This window comes from Ceratosolen solmsi, unplaced genomic scaffold (assembly GCF_000503995.2).
Source record: "Ceratosolen solmsi marchali unplaced genomic scaffold, CerSol_1.0 scaffold10, whole genome shotgun sequence".
In the NCBI taxonomy this organism is placed as follows: domain Eukaryota; kingdom Metazoa; phylum Arthropoda; class Insecta; order Hymenoptera; family Agaonidae; genus Ceratosolen; species Ceratosolen solmsi.
In genome coordinates this window covers 17,756,668-17,775,516 of record NW_011948412.1, presented here as the reverse complement: position 1 = coordinate 17,775,516, position 18,849 = coordinate 17,756,668, and the positions used below count along the sequence as shown (strand labels likewise).

Sequence of the window (18,849 nt, the reverse complement as noted above, 5' to 3'; positions counted from 1 at the left end):
CGACATATTATATTTTTGTTATCATACACGATGGTTCGTAAAAACCGATTAATTACGTAAAAATTAATTAAAATTTTTTAATTCAATTTTGACACAGGCACGGTTAACGAAATAAAAAAGGGCATAATTTCTCCAACAATACCATTAAAAGACATATCAAAGCGCATCACAATTATGTATCGAGCGACTTTCCTCAACGACAACGCAAGCCATTATGGTAAACACTTTATTATCTGGATATGCTTTTTTTATACTCGTAAAAGCTGGATCGATTGACATGCTTATGATTGCCGTTAGCGCGAATTCGACGAGTAGTCGACAATAGTTTGTCTGACCAGTCGCTGCTGTCCAGAACCGTTGCTGACGGGCGCAAAATCCGACCTCAATCCTATTTTAAAAGCCTCCCCCCCCCCTCTCACTCACTCACGCTGTCTGTCTTTTGCGCGCACGTGACCAACTGCTCGATCACTCATCCCCATAAATTTATCGCAATGCCCAAACGCCCGCAAGACATTTCTTTGACGTAGAAGATATTCTTTTTTGGTCGGCCAGTACCGAAGTCTTCAGTAATTTTATTTAGATGGCTTGTATTAAACGAATGCTTCGATGTTTATTCCAATGATACTGAAAGTGTAAAACTATTTGTAAAAAGGGGAGAATTTTTTAAAACTGTATTCATAATTAAATTATTTTGTTTTAATTTTGAAAAATTAATTTCATTTCGAAGACCCGAGCATGTTGAAGCATGAAATGCTTTTAACATTTTTTTCAGTTATTGTTCAAAGACCCGCAAATTTCAAATATATTTTTTAAAGTTACTAAATGCATGAAAAACGTTCAATTCTTCATATTTATAAAATATATTTCAAACAACAAAGCTAATGTTCAAATCGAATTTATATATTATATTCTGTATCAATTAAAAAAATTAATACACATAAATAAAATTAATTTTTATCTTCGCTAAATTAAGAAAAATATTTTGAAAAGTTAATCTTATACAAGAAAAGAATTTTAAATCTCAAAAACTTAAAACATCGATGCAAATAAATTGTACAATGCAAAAAAAGACAAAAATACAGTTAAATGAAGTTAAAATCATTAATCAGAAAGATATTATACGTCTCATTTAAATGATAATTATAAAAAATATTAAAATATGGATATTGAATAATAATAATTATAAAGAAAATAACATTGAAATTTCATTTATAAAAAATGATTATTATATTTTTATTAAATTATATTGATTAAAAAAAATTGACTATAATAACTATTGCGAAATATTTATATTATAAATAAACATAAGCATAATCACATGGAATTTATTTTTTATTGGAATTTTTAAACTTAAATTTTTTTCAATAATACAAGAATAAGTGCAAAATAAAATATATTTTGAGTTTATAAAAGAAATGAATTTAATACTTTGCTATAAAAGCTAAAATTTGATTTAAAATTGTGTTAACATTTACGATAAATAAAATAAAATAAAATTACTGTAAAAATAAGTAACAATTATAAAAGGTGATTTGAAAAATACTGTACTTGATTATATACGGAATGTACATAATACACACAATCATTATATTACAATATCGATATACATTTGAAATTATTTATAACTTTATCAAGAAATTTTATTTTAACAATTTTAATAGATATGAATAAAGTCCAGGAAACCATAACAAGTATGAAAAAAATATCAAAATATTATCAGCCTAATTAAAAAAAAATACTTGTGTTATGTATAATAATTATAGAGAATGTAAATATATATCATGTATGCTATCCAATATTAATTCATGTGGAATAAAGTACTTACTTTTGTGATGAATTATATAGTATTAATAAAAAGAGTAAAACCTTTACATATTTATATATAACATATTCGTCAAATATATTCTTTACCTTTGCTTTATTCACTAATTTAGCCATTCATTTTATAACGAATATCAGGATTGCAAGTAATAACAAAAAATCATGAAATTCGTAAAATTAGGCAATGTGCCAAAACTTCAAAGCTGCGTATTTATCAATTTAGAAGCATTGCAAGTCACTTTTTTTGTCATTTCAACTATAGTTAAAGTAATCGAATCATTTACATTTGTTTTCAAAGGCGACCACTATTGAAATTAGATATTATTGCACGAGACTTAACTCATAAAAAAAAATTGAAATGTAAAAGATAGTTTAGATAAAATATCTAAGAGATCTTGAAATTAAAACTTTAGAAGATTTACTTATAATTATAAAAATTCGTTTCTACGTTTTAATATTAAAAGCCGTTACGATAAAAATACGATAAAAAATACGCAAGATTTTCTTTCGCGTGCAAATGACTAATAAGTAGGAAAATCTGAGAACATAAATACTTATTATCAGTAAATGCACATGTATGATCAGAACTGAAAATAAATATATTAACTATATTTTCACATTAACTAATTATAAATAGATCCCTTTTTGCAAATATGATATAGAAGAATAATCCAATGCACATTCGGAGTTTAAAAAATTGCACGTGTCAAGAACGTTAAACTAACGTTAATTCTAAAATCGTCGCTGGCAGGAGCATAAATTCCCAAGAAGTATGCTCTCACATATTATTCCATACTGATAATCAGATGATCTAGTAGATTCTTACTTTGTTGTCTTTTATTATGCATTGTTACGCAATTTTTTGTGCTTAGTTTGCATAATCTACATCGTATATTGTTAATTTTATTTCTTGAGTAACTAGATTTATATGATGAAACATCGGCTTATGTGGTCGTTTACAATACAATAATGAATAGTTTTCAAAAAATAATCTCATAACTAATGATATCCCCTTGCATCGATTCTACGCATTCAAGACACTTCGATTAAAGAATTTATTAAGATTAAGATTTATAGTAAATATAAAATTAACTATCCATAAAGATAAGAATAACTTCTATAAATTGATGAATTTTTTCATAAATTAATTTATGACTTTATGAATCTTAGTAAGGAATTTTGTATACTTTTATAATACTTACGTAATAACATGAAACACATTATATTATAAAAATTTTATAAAAAGTCCAGTTACGAATGACATTTTGTTAATTTTGCTTATTTTTATTTCATCAAATTTAATTTCATCTAAATAAACGTATAGGATAATAATTAATAAAGTTTACATAAAAATAATAAGTATCAATTTAAATTTACGCTTTAAATATTAAGCATTGTTTATTACAAAGAAATTTACAAATTTATAGATCAAATTAGGGTACCATTTGATGAGAAAACATTACGTTAATTAATCGTAAATAATGTTAAAAAAATATATTTTTAGATAAATTTGCACGATCAAGGATATACGAAATTCTACATTATTATATTTATAATATTTTTTACAATATTTAAACTATATAATAACATTTAAGAAAATAAGTATAAAAACTTTTTCAGACAAATATTTATCTTTGTTAACTTAATAAAATATTACGTTATTTTTAATTTTCAATACATATGATAAATATTTAGGATAAAATATTTTGAACTTATTATAAATATTCTATTTACTATTAAAAATTACTAATTGTTTACGAAAATATCATTCTAATTATGCAGTATATATAAAACAGGATATGTCTGCTTTAACATCATCATGATAAAAAAAAAAGAGTTTTAATTATAAATTTAATTAGAAAAGTTAATAATTTTTATTATTTCTTATAGTAAAGTATAAATATCATTAAGTATATAATAAAATTGATATAAAGAATTGTTCTTAAAATATAAATTTTATGTGAGTAATTTTTCTTAAAAAATACAGTTTAATACAGATTAAATTAATTTTTTTTTTATATGTGATATATATGATATATATGATATATTTATTGATCTAATCATTAATTTAATGATTAATATAATGTTTTTGTCTTATCCAAACGTAATAATTTTAATATATGCATACCGATTAGTAACAAGTAACCGATTAGTACATCTTTATATTGTATTTATATCATATATAATTTTAAAAGTTCGCGACATGTATCAACAAACGGTCAAATATACAACTCGATTAAAGAGTAAATAATATTTCAATGTGTAAATATACTACGAAATTATTGATTAAAAAATATTTTTTTCGCTCTCTTTTTGACCTTTGCTCTTTATTTTCAACTTTTTTTCAAAATACTTGTCATCATTCTATTTTTGTTACATTTTCGTTTATAGCAATAAGATTTGTAAATTAAAACAAATTTGTATTTTTTGTGTATATATCTATACTTGTGAATATAAGTATAATTGAGTGCAAAATATTTCAAGGTAAATGAGAAAAATCACTAAGAAATATTAAGTTGTAACGTATTGAGAACTAAAAATAAGCCTTTACAATTAATATTTAAAAATGAAATTATATTATTTTGATTTAAATTATCGGTATAAACTAATAGATTTAACCGTCTATTATATACATGTATTATTATTTAGGCAGAATTCTTAAAATAATTATAAAACTTTTAAATATAAATTTTATTAAAGAAATAATTAAGATTAAGTTCATTTGGTACTTCAAGTGTTAATATTAAATTCCATGACGTTTCTCCAAAATAAATATTTAAATATCAATAATTTTATTTGTCTTTATTAAATTTTCGCTTTTATCTCTAACTTACCGATACATTTATACATCAATAAACTAATTTCTCCCATACATCGATAACAACTAAATTGTAGTAATGTTAGGTTAATATTAATAACGTATTGGCATTACAGTGTAAAATATATAATAAAACTACAAAATATAAAAATATATAAATATATTTTTGTTATAAGATATAATAGAAACAATCTGTTCAAGATGAAAAAAGTTAAATAACGAATAAATGATTCTAGTCAATAGGAAATTTAATTACAAAAATTAATTAAATTTAACATGTGTCTTCGCTTATTTAATGATTGACAAAAAAAATAACTAGAGTAAACTAGTTTGAAAAAACTTAAAAATAATAGTTCGCCACGTTTTAACACATGTATTTTCATCTAGCTAGATTCAAAGATTGAAACTGTCGTAAACTTGATGACTTTAGTTACGAACATTTAGATACGAAGAAAAATACGTCTGCGAAGTATGCTCGAGAGCATTTTTGAAAAACTCAATTACAACGTTTGCATTCGAAATATTTTTTCTGATTTATCACAGAATAATTATTTCAATACAAATTTTAATTATTGAACGTACTATTAATTAAATAAATTTTATATGAAATTAAATATTAATTATTAATTATTAATATAATAAAGTAAATGAAGTAAATAATATTGAATGAATGATTAATGAAAAAATCAAAAGCCATTGGGATTGCAGCTGCCTAATGAAAAGAAAAGCTGCTTTTGCGTACCATACAACGGAGAATGAGACACCCTAGGTACTACGAACATAATGAAAACGTGGGGCACACGTGTTTTTAGCATTTTGTAGGATTATTCAAAGACCGAGTAGTCACACTTGTTATTGTCACTCTAAACAGAAATGTATTTTCAGTGAATGTAAAATCTAAAATACTCTTAATCCTTCGGAGCTTATAAACAGATTCTTGAAATAATTACTTGTAAAATTATATTATTGAACATTATTGTCTTTTTTCCAACGATGTTTGTTTTATTTAAGAAAATATAATTATGAATGTTATTAGTGAATTTATTTAAAAAAAAAGTAAATTATCGATATAATTGCTTGTAGATCTAAAACAAACCTGAATTAATTTAGAATTACATTGCTGGTAAAATACCATATTTTCTAGCTATAAACATAGAATTGAATAATTGATAATTGATTTATTTTCATATTCTATTATATATGCCTTAAAACAAATGGTAATAAATTTGTAACTCGTACTCTAAAATTATTTCAAAGCTTAATTCATTGAATCATGTCAATATGATTAATAATATCTTAACTTGGTTACTTCGTATACTATTTAATAAATGCATATTTTATAAAAACTATTCAATCAATTTTATTTATGAAACAAAGATTTCAGATTTTTAGATAATTTATCTAATATATATACATATTCTTTAAAAAAATAATTTATTTAAAATGTTTCATTTTGATAATAAAGAATAATAAATTATAATTATGATTATATTATTTATGCCTATATTATGACTATATTAAATTTTTACTCAAAATATTTATTTTATCATAATAATGTATTTTAATGAAAAAATGAATCATATTTCATGATTATTTAAATGAATTGTTTAAATGAATTATTTAAATGAATTCTCTATTAAAATAAACTGTGTAATTTGCAATTTTTATTGTAAAAATATATTTAATGACTGTATTATGTTTTTTCAATTTCTTTTAGGCTAGACTTTTGAACAGCAATTAATTTCTGAAATAAAATTCTAAACATTTGAATAATCCTATAAGCTCAAATGTGATATAACTATGCACAAAATTTAATTAAATAAACGTTTAGAAAAATTTTTATAAGAACTTAACTGTAATCACCAAGGTAATGACCATCTTTTTAATCTTTAGTAGTTTAATAGGAGTAATTTTAATAGGAGTAACTTTTTAATAGGAGTAAATCTTAATGTGTATTTTTATGTGTATAATTATATAAAATTATGTATTAAAATTAATCAAACGGTATTTCATTTTTTAAACGAAAATCGAATAAAGATCGGTTACCAAAATTGTTTGACATTTTTTCTAGATTAAATGATTAATACTAAATTACTAATTCAACATATTGTGACCTTTTCAAAATGTTGTAATCAGATAAAAATAATATTAGTCCGTAGTTAGAGTACTAAATGAGAATAACTAATTAATTATAAAATTATAAACTGCTTAAGTATAATTTTATAAAATTCTTGAGAATAATTTTGTATAATTTTATCGCTTTTTAAAATTGTATAAGAAATTTTGTTAATTTTTTGTGAATAAAAATGATTTTAAGCAACAAAATTTGATTTATTATAAATCTTAGTATTATTCTTATTATAAATGTATGCGAAGGTAAAAATAGTCTTTCAGTTTTATCATAAATTGAATAAAGCGTATCATCGCTTATTAATTTTAGCACATAACATAACATAGCATAATATAACATAACATATCATCATAAACTTGTGATAAAAAATTGTGAAAAAAAATTATATCATATTGATTTCAATAGTTTGATTACAAATAAATGACATTCAAATGCAATAGAATAAGTTATAACATTGTCCTAAATTTTCTTAGAAATATGATACTTGCATAGTGATTTATATAAGTAACATATATCAGATTATAGACATTCTGAAAATATAAGAATAAATAGCTGTTTGAACTTACTAACTTAATTAAAAAATGATCTGTCGAAAATCTTCATTTTGAAGTACACAAAAATATGTGAAGCACACTATTTATAGTTCCATTTCTATTTATTGAATGAGCGGATGTTAGGATTCAATCTATCTTAAAGAAAAGTAGAAAAGAAGAAAAAAGAAGAATAAAAAAATGGAAAACTATAGATCGATATCGATCAAAACTCGATATTGTCAATAATCACGTTAACACTTATCAACAGTTTTCCAAAGGTTTTGTGGCAAATTCATAAAATCATACTGAATTAAATCAAACATCAAAATCGAACAATACATGTGTCGATAAAGCAGATATCCTCTTTTGTATAATATTGCATCCATGAATAAGCTTCTTCATCATTACTTATCTATAATTTAAAAATGAACCCCTTCGTCGTCATCGCCATCATCATCGCCGTCATTACTTATCTATAATTTAAAAAAGTAGCGGGACTAGGATTTTAAAAGTCACCTCTTGGATCCTGTACTTGGTACGAATGGTCTTCCGTCGCCTAGTGGTCATTGTGATATCATCGTCGGTTTCTTCAATAATAGGATCGTCATAAGTGACCTCGACAGTCGGTTCATCATAAATAACCTCGACCGTCGGCCCATCGCCATCGTCGTCGACGTCACCTCCAACATCCCGGGTCGACGCGTCCTTACCACCGTCGTTATATGGTTCGTCCACAATAGGTGCGTCTTCGCAGATGCCATCGCCATCGCCATCGCTGAGTTTATCCGGCACCACTGCGTCTATCACATCCATAACGCGTTTAAGCCAATAACGTAACGTAACAACCTTCTACTTCGCGCGCCTATGTCCAGTTACTCCAGACAGTCACGAAAACCGCGCGAGCCGCCAAACAATATATGCGCACACTCGTACGCGGCAATTTGTAAACCTCCGTACACTTATCGTCCTGACACCGCTGTCAGAACGTCGCCCGGCCAACGCACTAACAAGTGGAAGAAGTAGACGGCGAAATAGCGGCGCGTCGAACCACGCGCACAGCAGCAGCTGAGCTTCCAGCTCGGACCAACTGACTCGCGGCACTAGCGAAGGCGCCCCGCAAGGCCACGCAATACGCCTCCGACAACGACGCGGCTTCTCTGTCTTTCTCGCTTCCTCTCTGGCACCAGGTGACTCGCCAGATTCTGTCAGTCGCGCGAGCAAAATCCAAAATCCGAACCCGCGCGCGCCTGCCACGCTCTTACGAAAATAGATCCCACGCCCCCCGCCCCCACCGTGTAACCGCCGAGACCGTCGTCGCCCCAATGACCCTCCCCACCTCGGTGGAATCGGCCAGTACGTCGTCGCACCTAAAACGACGATTTCTACTTTATATCATTCAAGTCCCTTGGCGGATCTTGATGTCCCGGCTTGTTCTTGCAACCTCCTATAATGTACTTCGCGTAAATTTAATAAACTGCCCGTGCCGTCGCGATGACGAGTTTGACTTTTTCGCTGTAAGATTCTTCCATACGGGTACTGAGCTCATGACGATCGCATGTCATTAATTCATTGATTGTTTCATTTAACTGGAGTTTTGATATTTCACATTTAATTCTAATCCACACGATCTAACGATTTTACCATTGATATTTTCGAACAAAATTAATAAAACCTTACAAATAATTTATCTGTTCGCATATGTTGTAATCAATGCATTTGAATTTTTAGATCAATCAATGTTTATCAAAAGTTTTATAATATATTGACTAAATTCATTGAAATAATTGAAAATAATAATAGTAATAATAATAATAATAATCATAATAATAATACATGAAAGACCATATAAAATGATACATGTTATTAGATAAATAAATTCATAGTACCTTGCATTAATTAATATCCCTTGAAACATCACATCGGATACTGTAATTATTATTATTTTTTTATAATATATAAAATCATGTCATATTTTTCATAGTTATATAATTTCCATAAAGAAACTTATAGAATTTGTATCACATATAACATAGAATACTATTTATTTTATATTTTCATAGCTTGTCAATAAGATGATAAGAACTACATTACTCAAGGTACATTTTGTCGAAAGTAGAATCTATTTTTTTATATATATTTTTCAATTCAGTGGAATAAAATTTAACGATTATAATCAAGATATACAATTTTCATTTTTATAATATAGAAATAAAAAAGTAATCTTATATTTAAAATCTTTAAAATCTTCTTTAGCAGTTTGACAATTTAAAACATAAAAAGAGTTTTTTTAAAAGCTATAAAATTTCATATTCTTAGTTATATTTTAGCGCTCAACTTTGTAAAAATCCATTATCCACTAAAAGCATACTTTTACAAAAAATATATCATTTTTTCTGACTTTTTATCTGTTAATTGATATAATTTTGTAGTGTAAAAAATCTTTAAAAAAGATTCTTTAAAATAAAATATGTTTTATAACAAAAAGTCTCTCTTAAATAATATTAGACACGTTTGCTCAATTTCACATACATTAATAAATTTAAAAGTATAATATTAAAAATTATTTTTGGCAGTTATTTGATAATTTTCTACATTATATAATTTAATGAAATTAATGTAATATCATGATAACACTGAAACAATACTCATTATTAGTAGAAGTTATATTTTATAAATTACCTAATATTTCACAAGCTATTTTTTCATTTAAACGTCTCACGTATTATAAATACCTTCTACCAATCTTCGAGATTAAGGTAAAATGTAAGATGTAAGACAAAAAAACTTTCGTTTTTGACATTGAAATTACTCGAAAATATTTAATTTATATCTTTTAGAATTATTATTGAATTTAATAAAATAATGCATAAATAAAAATTATATTCCAGTACACAATTAAGTATTGCTCAGTCATAATTTATACAACTTCTGATACCGCCTTCTGAGCTGAGAATAAAATAGATAATTGTTTATCTTCAAATATAAAATCGCATTGATGATTAATTTTCGAATTTCAAATGGTAGGAAATATTTCAAAAACTGATTTCAACATTCGTAAATGTATATGCTTTTTACAAAAAATCTATTTATATTTAAGTAATATTTTAAATTAAAATTTAGAGTCACTAAACAATGAAAATATTCACAGAAATACTACAATGACTTTCGGCGTGATATTTAAAAAAAATCAAATACAATAAAATATATTTTTAACAATTATACATTTATATTCGAACTTAAAATGTTAAGTTCGAGTGAAGTTCGAATGTAAAAATGTTAAGTTCGAGTGAAGTTCGAATGTAAAAATATATGTAGTATTTAAAGACAAACTACAAATTTGAAAATAATTATTTATTAATTCTAGTATAATGTATTTATTAATAGGAGTATAATTTGAATGTTATACTAATCTACAAAAATTGGATACTAATCTAATATTTTTATTCAATTTGAATGAATTTAATAAAAATTCTAAATATAACTCACAAAATATTTTACGATATTTTACGTTGTAAAGCGTTGTAAAAAATTGATTGCATATTTATACTTAATACCGGATATATTCTATAATATCAACAAGTAAGTTAACATGGGTTATAATTACGTTTTCTGATAATCGAATCTTATGATCCAGGATTATAATTCCTTCATTACCGGCTGTTCAAATTGTTTTTCAGTTCCCTGAATTATTCACCGAGGCATGGGCGAGGTGGATACGAAACCATATAATGTTGCTTTAATCCATAGGAAGTTTTAAGGTGTCTTATTTTCACATTTCCGATAAGCGGATCACACTCCGGACAAGCGGATAAACACATTTGACTTTCATTCATTATCGCTCTATCACACTTGTATTCCTTTGTTAAATTTAGCTATTAACGTAATACCATGTGCATGCCTGTACACATCGTATTATTGGAAACAGAATAAAAAAGTTCTAGAGTAATGAAATAATTATTTTAAAATTTTAATAAATGAATTTTTATTTTGTAAATACAATATCTATTTACTTTCTTTGAAATCCTTGAAATTAAATTCTAGACTCTATTACTTAGACTTAAAAAGATACAATTTATATTATAAATTATTATTTAATTCATTTCAATGTTGAACAACATATTGTATTTATAACATCGAACAAAAAAATCAAGTACTAAATTCGAATGTTAAAAGCTAAGAATTAGTACTTTTATTTTCTAGTATTTTATATATTTATTACATTTCATAGTATTCTGAATTCATTGTTTTTTATTTGCTATTTGTTTTTTTTAATGCTTCGTTATTCTCGTGAATAATACGTAGACGCATCTTTGTATTTTCGCAATAATTTTTCCACTTGCATGACAAATTCAATAATATGATACACCAATTTATAACTCTTATAGGCTCTTTTAAATCCATAGTTATTATAGGGTGTTTTCAAAATACAATTTATGCACCTACTAGCATTAACTAAAATATGAAGAAATTATATTTGAAAACCAATTATTAGTGTTGTATATGCATTAAATACATGTATCTATGAATATGGTTATATGTATGAAGTTGATCTAATACTTCCTTGATATCATTTTGTAATTAATTAATCCTATTAATGCAATAAAAAATAATATTTACTTTAGGCATAAAATTTCGATAATAATAAAGGTAAACATTTTACTACTAGAACATTAAATCATCAAGTTTTGGTTAACTTCATCAATATATGCATTAAATACATGTATCTATGAATATGGTTATATGTATGAAGTTGATCTAATACTTCCTTGATATCATTTTGTAATTAATTAATCCTATTAATGCAATAAAAAATAATATTTACTTTAGGCATAAAATTTCGATAATAATAAAGGTAAACATTTTACTACTAGAACATTAAATCATCAAGTTTTGGCATTTACTTAACAAAAATATATTCGATACGGTAGATAATAAATAAAAAATTTTTAAATGCATTATGCAAATAATTTCTATTTCGAATAAATCTAATGACAAAAGAAACAAAAATAAATATATAAAACTTATATTTCAAAATTATCTTAAATTATTTATAACGTATTGACAATACTTTACTAGAACGCTATTTATGTTTTCAATGTTTATATTTTTATTAAAATAATTTTTAAAAAATCCTATTTTAGTGCTCACTATTATTAATTTGATTAAATTTTTATCTAAATACAAAAATATGTCTTAATGTATATTTATAATTTATGATTTAACAATGATTGGAATTCTTTAATAATTTAAACAATAAAATTTATAAGATTGTAATATAAAAGGAGAGTATCTACTAAATATCAACAATTTTAACAATATAAATTATATGGTATAACAGATAAAATATCAAAGATAAACGAGATTATTGGTAACAATATTTATTTAAAGCTACATGCCGAACAATTTAAAATCTTACGTAAATGTTCACATTAAAATAGTTTTCAATTTGTATTAACATGTTTTTATCTATACTTCAATGTTTTCAACATATTTTAATAATGTAGCAAATGAATCTGTAAATATTTTATACAAATTTTATATTAATAAATGTAATATTTTGATAGTGACTTTGCTAGTAAATTTGATACTAATTTTGAAAATTCTCCCTTTTTTGTATTTTAATTTTATCTCTCTCGATGTCTGATTTAAGATATTTTTATCTATTTAGTGAATTCAAACTTAAATTTTTACTGAAATCGGACAGTTTTACATTTATGCATTTAATTGTGTATTAATTGTTAGTTTTATGTCTGTTTATTAATAGAAAAATACGATAAATTATGGTTTCATTATATAATTGATACTATCTAGTGAAAACCTTTAATTTTTATTAGTTTTGGAAACTAATAATATAGAAAACTTCTTGCAACACAATAATATAAATAGATACATTATTTTAAAAATTTTTATTTTAATTTGATTTATTAGTGTTTATAGTGATTTATAATAAAATATGTTGGTGAATAGTCGAATGAAATAATATTGAAATTTGTTTATGTATATTACGAATTTAATTGCGAGTACACATTTTATAGTATTAAAATTTTTAACTTGCAGTCGATAAACATTTTTAATAATATTTATAATCATTGTAAATATATTTTCTAATAAATACTTACTTTATTATTTAATAACAAATATATTTACGGTACAAATGTTACACAATACAGTAAAATATTTGATAAAATCTGGAAAGTTTTATATTTATTGACATAAATATTCTATACGTATACTCCTTATATTGCTACATGTAGCAATTGCAATATGTATTTGCAATAATAATAATTGATAATAAACTCGATTTTCAAACTTGTTTTTTATGTGACCAAAAATGTGAAAGAATTTTTATTAAATTAAAAAATTCCATTTATTTATAAAATAATAATAAACGAAATATTTATTACATTGATAACCGGTTCTTAAGGCGAAACTAATAATTCAAGCTAAAAAAAACATTAAGATAATTAAACAATATATAAATAAAAATAAAAATTTGTATAATATCTTGTTACAATTGACCGCGCCTTTAACGAAATTCATGTAATGATTCACATTCATCATCGAATGGAAATAATTTTCAATTAAATAAAATTATCAAGTTCTAAGTACCAAAATGTTGTTCCCGCTTCTTTTATAAATATTACAAGTATTCTATGAATATGGAAACTCTTATATATGGATTATGTCTATAAAATGCCTATTAATATAACTCTTGTATCCTTTTATACAGCACAAGCCAAGATATTGAATTTCTTTTGGTAATTGAAAAAGATGGACAAATCTTAATATGTCAATTTTTCATAAATGAAATATAAATAAAATAGTACAATGTAATATTTTAATGCATAATAAATAATAAAGTTATCATAATATCATTAGGTGCATCAAATATAAAATATATAAACTCCAAAAAGTTATACGACGACTAAAAAAATATTTACTTTTAAATTCTGAAAAAAAATTCCTTTTTACAAAAGCGAAAAAAAATACTAAATATATCTCTTTTAAAGCATAATAATAAACAAGTAAAACTCCTATAAAAGAGATTGAAATTATTTAATGTTTTATAAGAGTCTACAAAAACATATAAAGCTACTATTGCAAAGGGATTGTTGGCTTTGGTTTGTGAAATAAAGCAATTTAGCTTTTAACTATATACTTAATAGCTATTACCTTTTACCTTTTACCTTATACTAAATTCTGTACATTATTAAAAACTATCAATTAGGTATTATTTGGTGACCTATTATTTGGTTACCAAACTTATATATAGAATAGAGAATATTTTTAGATAAAATAGACGTTACATATAAAAATGTAATTTATATATAACAGCATCCCTTTTAAAGCCTTTCATACATAAAATATTTATACAAATGTCCCAATTTAGAATAAAACCTTCTTTTTACCACCTGTTTCTCAATTATTCCCTACTTTCTGTTAAACTGCAACAAATTTAGTCCATAAATAATATCTAACTAGTTGAAAAAATAGAATTGTAAGTTACATAAATACTGAAGTTGACAAATGATATTATTGAAAAAAGATGATGAAATTAAATTAAAATGCCTTAAAATAATTAAAAAATGTTATTCCTATACATCTCCTTATTAATTAATATTCTATATTAATTTTATAAGTAAACAAGTTCATCTAACTAGAATTATCTAATTGCAAGACTAGAACAAGTTTATTTTAAAATCTAATATAAGTATTTTAATATTGTCATTGTGAATATGCTAAATGTACTTACTATTTCAAAATTTACAAAATTTACAAAATAATTTACTTTTCTTTCAACTGTTAAATTTTATTTGATCTATCTTAAAGTAAATATTATATCAACCTGTCATAAAATCAACTAAAATAACATGCTTTACTAATATTTGATAAATTTCTATAGCATACTAGTGTGAATGGTCTGGTTAACACTCTCGGTTAATGATATTGCAAATTTATAATTTATTCCAGTGACAATGATGAGATGCCGACAATCTAGATACAAGAATACCAAAGAAGAAGACGAGGAAGACGATCAAAACAAGATTGAGCCTTCGTCACCTTCGGTGATGCCTCTTCCAAGACCACCCGATCATCTGCTGCCTGCAACGCCGCATCTTAAAAGATACACCAACGAACATCATAATAATATTTTAAGTTCGAGCACACCATTACCTCCAATGATGCCTTCGCTAACCTCGACATTACCGCAATGCAAGGTAAAGAAACGTTTTACAATAAAATAGATATTATGATATATGTATTACATATCTGATGAAAAATGATTGGAAGTAGGCTTTGAATGGTCAATTGTAGTAAAAGAATTAAATAAAAATATTTCAATTTTTAGATAATCCCTTTGAATGCCATGGAAAATATTGCTGAATCGGAGGTAGATATATCAGCGAGATATCCATATGGAGTAGCGGACGTTGATGAATTGAGCAGCTTCGAAACAACGGATATATCTTGTCCCTCTCAGACATCTCAGCAAAGAATGACGTCAAATCCTCTTCTAAGGAGAAATCAGTACTGGGTCTAGCACGAATGCCGTCCCCAGCTTCAACAAGCGGGGAGATATTCGTAGCGAATACAAAAAACTACACAAAGTTCAATGAGACAATGTAAGAATAAGTCGGTGAGATATCGACTTGAAGACGTAGAGATTAGCGAATAGCTACAATGGCTTGAATAAATCTTTATGAACAAGCTGCGAAGCAGACTCTCAAGTGTTAAAATACGAACTACGAAATTATTGTGCCTATTCGTGCTAAAATTATGTGTTAATGAAAATTTCCATAATGGGACTTTTCATCACAAAGTACTGTGTGCGTGAACTTGTCGATTGCAAAATTCTCGAGCGCTGTGTGATATAAAATAAATTCATCTCATTCGTATGATCTTCATGATTAGGAATCATCAGAATTTGTGGACATTAGTAAAATTATTAATGTTCGATATTTAGCCACTGATCTATAGAGTGCAATTAATATGAATTGATTAGCAAAGCAATCGAAGAACACTGATTCAAAATGCATAAATACGCTACATAATATAAATACATTTTTTAATTCGGAAAAAGAGTATAATGTGTTGGTTGAAGTTAATAATAATATAATCAATATAATTTGGTTATTTGATACTGATGGTTAGATTTATTTATCTGAAAAGGTTTGTTATGTAATATATAACGATAAAGTATACCAGTTCGTCAAGCACAAAAATAGTAAAAGACAATTAAATATTGCACAATAGTAGTTTTAATTTTACTATTCATATGGCTCTATAAATATGTATATTTATAAATATGCCTTCATTAATATAAATTATTATGGTTGTGCGTTATCTATGTATGGTTCCATTAAGATGAACAAGTCGAAATGTTTCTTATATACTTAAAATTGTAGATGATTTCAAAGTATTCTAACAGAATGCATAATTGTTAAAGTTACTTTTTATAATTAAAAATTGAATAAGTATCATATAGAATCGTATACAATGGTATGTTTTATATACATTTAGAAATGATATGTTGTATTCAATGTTAAATTTTCACGTTATCCATTTAGAAATTAAATAAAAAATATATAAATATAAATTTTGATTTTTAATAGATGAAAAATCATAATACAGCAAAGTATTAAACTAATTAAAAATATATGTTATGTTAAATATATCTAAATAAATTAATAAATGTATATAAAAACGTTGAACTGTATGTTCAAAAATATGATTAAATATAAAAAGAAGAAGTCCGATGTGTAACATTATAAAAAATATTTGATTTCTTCGTACGGCAAGAAATTACGATTTATATTTACATCTTAAAAATAATTTTAAATTCTTCACAAATCTATTTCAACCAGGAAATAGTATTGATTATAATATGCAATATCTTGAATTAATGTTGAAGACGGTACATTACAAGCATTCAAAAAATATTCCTCGCCTTAAATGTTTATTACACAAATTTTTAATTTATTATATGATTTCGTGAAATCTAATGTCAACAAAAGATAAATTGATTAAAATTTTTTTTGAATATTATTACTCTACTTTGTACATTATATTCTATTACTCTATATATATTACGTAATATTGTTTTAAATTAATTTACTAAATACGAATCTTCATTTAATTTTATCACTGTGACATATTACTTTGACATTTCTTATTACAAAAAATGCATTGACTGCTGGAATTATAATGACTCTTCATACTTAAATGCAATGCAATGTTTCTCTATAAATATCGAATTATATTATCACTCATATATCAAAAAGCAAGTTTTAAAATATTTGTAAAATTGAATATTACCTAAGAATAAAGAAAAATGTATTATTCTATACAATCTGTATGAATTCTATGAAAGAACTGAGTGTTGCTTAGATAATGAAACCACAATAAACAATATAGACAAGGAAAAGTACGTCACCCATTGGCTAATACAAAATTAAAGAGACAGGAAAGTTAGGTGCAAAAGTGTTATTGCGAAATTTCTATATTAAACATAAATTAAGCGATTGTGAAACAGGAAACAAAGGAAATGTTATACCCTTTACAATCGAATAATATTTTTTATTTTCTAGATACTGGTATAAAAACTTTCAGCTTTTTCAAAAATTCATAAAACTCTTTGCTATATTATTGCATTTTATTTCCCGATGACGTGGTTCTTGCATTAAGTATTCATTTTTAATAAGAGTTAGATGGCATATCAAATATGTCTATATGCACCCTGTTTCAATAAGCAAATTAACGTAGTTTTCAAGTTACAGGAAATCGGGTTTTGAATTGATGTTGTCTACTACAGTTTTCATTTGCACAACTCAGCTACGTATAAATCCAGAAATTTCTAACTTGATATGAATTAGTATTAAAATATTGCAACTGAAAGTAAGATATAGCAACTCTGGACTATTAATATATTTAATAGTAAGTTTTGTAACAAATATATAGATAAAAAATTATTATATACCAATTACATTATACAATGAAAAATTAATGTAAAAAAATTATTACATACTAATTTAGTTAATATTGAATTTATTTTCAGTTATTTAAGAATTAATATAAGTATAATAGATAAATATTTTACCCCTTTAACATTTATTTTGGCAACATTTTTATGTTAATTTGAATTAATTTTTTTATTATTACTATCTAAATTACTACCATCAAAAGAAAAAAAGTATTACAAGAGAAAAAAATACTATTTTTATCCAGTTACTTTCTTTATCCAACATAGAGTGATATAAAACTATTTTTTACATTTATTTAATCCGCGTTTCAAAATAGAATTATTATTATTGTAATATATAGTAATAAATTAAATTAAATAATTTTTATTTTGAATATATAATACAATATCTAGGATATATTCGTATTTTTAAAGGTTTCTTCTTTTATTGTATTATTTTTTTAATAAAATGAGTAATAAAGCAGAAAATAAATTATGAATATCCATTTATAGCTAATAATAAATATATTAGTTATATATAATATATCAATAATAAATTTTTCTTTTAATAAATACTTTTATCTTA

General features: G+C 24.6%; 2 protein-coding genes across 5 annotated transcripts in view; one reads left to right on the top strand and one right to left on the bottom strand.

Moving 5' to 3' along the window:
- The window catches only part of tmod (tropomodulin), a 102,119-nt gene extending 93,623 nt beyond the window's left edge, over positions 1-8,496 (bottom strand). For all 4 annotated transcript variants that reach the window (XR_912831.1, XM_011498474.1, XM_011498486.1 and 1 more), the window contains exon 1: positions 7,820-8,496. Coding sequence is in view for 3 of the 4 variants with exons in the window: in XM_011498474.1 (XP_011496776.1) it covers positions 7,820-8,116 (297 nt within the window). In the remaining variant the exon portion in view is untranslated. The remainder of the gene's footprint in view (positions 1-7,819) is intronic.
- A 6,808-nt stretch (positions 8,497-15,304) lies between these two features.
- Positions 15,305-16,098, top strand: LOC105361384 (uncharacterized). The gene is made up of 2 exons (XM_011498546.1): positions 15,305-15,522; positions 15,654-16,098. The coding sequence occupies exons 1-2, from the start codon at positions 15,373-15,375 to the stop codon at positions 15,843-15,845; spliced, it is 342 nt and encodes a 113-aa protein (XP_011496848.1). The 5' UTR covers positions 15,305-15,372; the 3' UTR covers positions 15,846-16,098.
- Positions 16,099-18,849: the final 2,751 nt, after the last annotated feature.

Excerpts from the sequence above, each read along its gene's own strand:
- LOC105361384 (XM_011498546.1), top strand. The coding sequence starts at position 15,373 with ATGCCTCTTCCAAGACCACCCGATCATCTGCTGCCTGCAACGCCGCAT. Across the intron at positions 15,523-15,653 it reads CGACATTACCGCAATGCAAG|ATAATCCCTTTGAATGCCAT; the intron begins GTAAAGAAACGT and ends TTCAATTTTTAG.